The 4,416-nt window shown below is 54.8% G+C and overlaps 1 protein-coding gene across 1 annotated transcript in view; it reads right to left on the bottom strand.

Annotated features, from left to right (window-relative positions):
- Positions 1-3,470: 3,470 nt before the first annotated feature.
- The window catches only part of FAM222A (family with sequence similarity 222 member A), a 13,714-nt gene continuing 12,768 nt past the window's right edge, over positions 3,471-4,416 (bottom strand). Inside the window, exon 3 of the mRNA XM_031555910.1 lies at positions 3,471-3,504. Coding sequence (XP_031411770.1) covers positions 3,471-3,504 — 34 coding nt within the window. The remainder of the gene's footprint in view (positions 3,505-4,416) is intronic.

Raw genomic sequence — 4,416 nt, 5'->3', positions numbered from 1 at the left:
CACCCTCCGCACGACCCCGGCCCGGCCGTCCCCGCGTCCCCCTGCACACAAAGGGGCTCTGTGCTGAGGTTGTGGGGTGGCCGTGGGCAGACCCCCGGCACAGCTCCTTTCAAAGGCTCATTGAGGCCGCCCCGCGCCCGGCAGATGGAGGCCATTCACGGCGTGGGCTCCGCAGCCCCCTGCGCCCGCCGCCCTCGCCTAATTAAGTTATGCTTCGTCTGCACCGCGAGGCTGGGATGGGGAGGGAGGAGGGGGGAAGGAAACAAAAAATCAACTTCTTCCTTTTAATATCCAAAAAGAGTCCGTCCCCCTAAGTCTATTTTGTAACACAAAGCTCCGGGGATTTAAACCTTTCTCACCCGGAGAGATGGAAATGAATGGCGCTCTTTAATGAGCCGGTTCAGCAGAAAAGATAGATTTCTGAGATTACTGTAGGAATTCTTATAATTGATGTGTACTTTTGTAACGAGGATTATAGCACCATCCGGTCAAGTCACGCCGGCTCTTCCCCCTCCCCTGCTCTGCCCATGCGCCTTCCCCAGGGGGGAGCAGAACGGCTCCCGTCAACAAGAAATTAAACAGCCTTCTCTTATTTAGCCGTAGATAATGCAACGCAACCGCTGAATAGGAAAATAAGGCATCTATCAAGATTTATATATTTGTTTTACAAAGACCTACTTTCTCCTGCCTGTTCGGTGAGGCCAGATGAGCCGCTGAATGCAAAGTAATTAAAATGAACACAGAACAATACGCGAGCCCTCCGAAGAACACGGAGTTTCCCTTTTATGTTTATAGCAATTGTATGAAAATGTACAACACGGAATGGCAACAGCTGACAGCCGAGATGAAGCAGACATGATTGCGAGTTGGCTTCCTCCCGCAGCTGATTGGCATTAATTGTGCGCGTTTGCAAAGCAGAACAGAAAGTCTGACATTAGCTTCAAGCGAACGTTTCTTTCTAATAGTCTTAATGATTACGACGAGCGCTGATGATCATTGCGGTGCCGTTAGCGGCGCTGTGTCGGGCTGTCCCCGTCCCTATGGGATGTGTGCTGTGGGGCTGCCCCACATCCCGACCCGCGTGGTGGAGATGGGAAAGCAGCGTGCCAAGAACCTCCAACCCGCAGCCTGTTATTAAAAGCTGACTAATTAAACCTAATCCAAGTTTTCATCGCCGGCTCTTTGCTGGGCTGGGTGGTTTGTTGGATGCCCTTTGCGATGCTCGGTGCACGGCCATGACGTGCAGGACCCTCCCAGCCCCGACCCACCTAGGTTTGCACAGAATCGCGGACATCCATCAACCACGTGAGCTTGGTGCCACAGAACACGGGCGTCCAGCTGCCCTCCAGTGCGGTGCAGGCGGCAGTGATGTCCCTGCCCCGAGTCCTGAAGCTCTGTGGGCTCACACCCCATAAACCCCATTATGAGCGGATAGGAAATATTCACTGTGTGTGCACGGCCCTTGCTTTATCAGCCATTCCCTCGTAAAACCCAGGGCTGTCAAGACAAAGTAGGGCTGCTCTCAGTGTGTCATTAATGGGCACGGTGAGACGTGGCCCCAGTGTCACCATCCATCAGGTCGGGTCTTCCCCAGCCCCACATCCCCACATGCAGCCCATGGGCACAGCCACAGCTCTGGGCTGTACCACCTGCACTGGCCAACGCTTTGCCAGGCTCAGGGAATTCCCACATCCCTCAATCGTTCCCAAATGACAAGAAATCAAGGCGTGAGCCCCTCCTCCTTTCCTTCCCCCCAAAAAGTCCGTAAAGAAGAGCTATAAAAATGGCTTGTTATCTCACCTAGCGCGGCTCAGACTGTATGTTATTGCTAATTGGGTATAACATCCTTGTCTTGTTCTGCTCTCTGAAGCTAAATCAAGAAAGCACCACTGCTGCGAACTAATTATATCTCTGGACTGCAGACTCCAGCTTGTCTTTCCCTTTATTGAGTTAAAAAATGGTCACTAACCTTAATCTCTCATATCCCCAAGCATTAGGGCTACTGAAAAACTACTGCTTCCCCCCAGTCCGTGCTGGGAGAGTCAGAGCACGTGGCCGGGGGGGCTTTGCCTGCTCCTGCTCACTGCTGCTTTTTGCCTTTTTCTTCCCAAAGGGAAACTCGAGCTGCTTGCAGGATAGCATTTTTTAAGCTGAACATTGGTGTGATTGCAGCCACAGACCTGCAAGAATGGCAGCAGGAGCAGCACCAGGAGCAGAGGGGACTCATCACCAGCTTGTGCCTGTCCACTGGGACGTCACCTGCATCCCTGCCCCCATATGGCCACATCCACACAGGGGGAGAGAAACCAAAGCACAAATGCAATGCACAGCCACTGTGCTGAGCTCAGCACAGAGCCAGCCCCGTGCCCCATTCTGGGGCAGCCCATGCAAACGCCGTTCATTTCTCTTTGAAAAGCCAAATTTGGGTTCTCTCCCCCTTCCACGAGCACTATGAATATTTATCTCCGGCAGCTAAATCTCTCCGCTGCAGGGTATTAAGGCTTTATTCGTGTTTGGTTACTGCTGATGGTAAGCCAGCCCTCACTCCAGCCTGCAGCACGACCGAATGACCTGCAGAAGGCAGATGGTGCAGGGCTGGAGCATCCCCTCTCAGGGACGAGGAGCCGTGTGCCCCAGCTTTACCATGGGGGCAGGGCACCCAGCTCCACCACAGCTATGCGCCCCTCCTCAGCCCTGCCGTGGGTGCTCACGGGGCGCAGCGTATGGGATGTTTGGGGTGAAAACGCTGCTCTGTTCTCTCTCGAGCAAAAGGAGTCCCAGGGGCTATAAAAATTCCCAGCAGGCTCTTGTCAGTCTCAGGTCATTAACTTTCTTTCATTGGGAGTTTGTTTACAGGCAGCCATAAATAGCAGCGTCGGTGCTGAGCTCGGGGCCGGGGCTGCGGGGTGCAGCACCCCGGGGTGCCCACCAGCACCCTGCCCCGTGCCCCCATACGGCACCCGCCGTCCCCAGCTGCCCTCCCACTCACCACGCTGTCCCCAGCCACCCCGTGTCCCCGCCAGGATGGGGACAAAGGACGAGCGAGCCCTGCGATGCGCCCGGCGTCTCACCAGGCACTGCCCTGACCTCATCCAACGGGAGAAATTAATTACCGAGCTGTCGTCACGCCACGGCGGGCTGCTGGGAGTGCAGTCACCAGTCGCCTCCCACCCGGCGTGTCTGGGCGTGGGAAGGCTCCGTGTCCCCAACCCTCTGCGTCCCCAGTCTGCCGTTTCCCCAACCCAGAGAAGACCTCGAAGATCCCCAAACCCGACCCCAACCCACCCCCATCACTGCCCGCTGACCACGTCTGGCAGTGCCACATCTCCTTGAACACCTCCCAGGACAGTGAGCCCACCACGTCCCCGGGCAGCTGTGCCAGTGCCTACCTGCTCTCTGGGAGAAGGAATTGTTCCTAAAGTCCAACCCAGCAGCCCCATAGCGGCGTGTGAACGCACCGGGTGCAGCTCTCACAGGGACATGGCACCATCCAGCAGCATTTGGCTGCACGCAGACACCAGTTAAACATTTACACCCCATCCCAGCACTGCAGCCAACGGGGTTCCCTGGAACTGCAAAGCAGGAGAGGAGCAGGGGGTTCACCAACCCCAAAGGTTTTGGGGTGAATGGATGCCAGGAGCACGGCCTGCACCACGGGCTCACCTCTGGGCTCATTCCGTGGGAAAGGTCCACGGCCACAGCCAGCTTGGACAGACGGATGGAACCCCAAGGACACATCACAGCGATCGATGCGCTGCTGTCCATCCCCGGACCAGGACCGGCCCCAACCCCAGCCCCACGCTCCCCCACATCTGGGGAAATATCTGTATTTCCAACCTCACGCTCGCACAACCTGTAATCAGAGCAACACAAATAGCCCCTGCTTCCCATGTAAATTAAAAACACCCATTAGGCAGATTTCAAAAGATGTCAGTAGGCTTATAATTATACACGACATCCTTCCGAGATAAAAGCGATTACCGGGGATGCAAATCACTTAGCAACCAATCAGTGCCCCCAGAGTGCAAAGCACTGACCAGCCATCCATTTTCGCCTCGTCCTTTTATTCCCTGCATCGAGCAAATACAAACACAGATAAAGAGAGGCACAATAGCTCTTGACACGCAAATAGGTTAACATAATAAAGCCAGCTTTAGCCGGCTCACTCGAGGGAGAAAAGCAATTCTCAGGCAAGCAGGAGGTAATAAAACAGGGCTTTTGTGTTCCTGGCTCCCATTCTCACCCCTGCGCCAGCTTTGCTGCATTAGCTGATAGGCATCGCGGTTTGATTGAATTACCTTTCATGAATATTAGCTTTTTGAGGAATGCGCAGGCAGAAGAAGAAGAGAAAGAAGCAACGTCTTATTCTTGCATGCATGCATGCATGAGCCCGATGCAGACGGACACGCAGAGCCG

The sequence above is a fragment of the Meleagris gallopavo genome, chromosome 17, assembly GCF_000146605.3.
Source record: "Meleagris gallopavo isolate NT-WF06-2002-E0010 breed Aviagen turkey brand Nicholas breeding stock chromosome 17, Turkey_5.1, whole genome shotgun sequence".
NCBI classification, from domain to species: Eukaryota; Metazoa; Chordata; class Aves; order Galliformes; family Phasianidae; genus Meleagris; species Meleagris gallopavo.
This window is presented reverse-complemented; position numbering and strand designations above follow the sequence as displayed.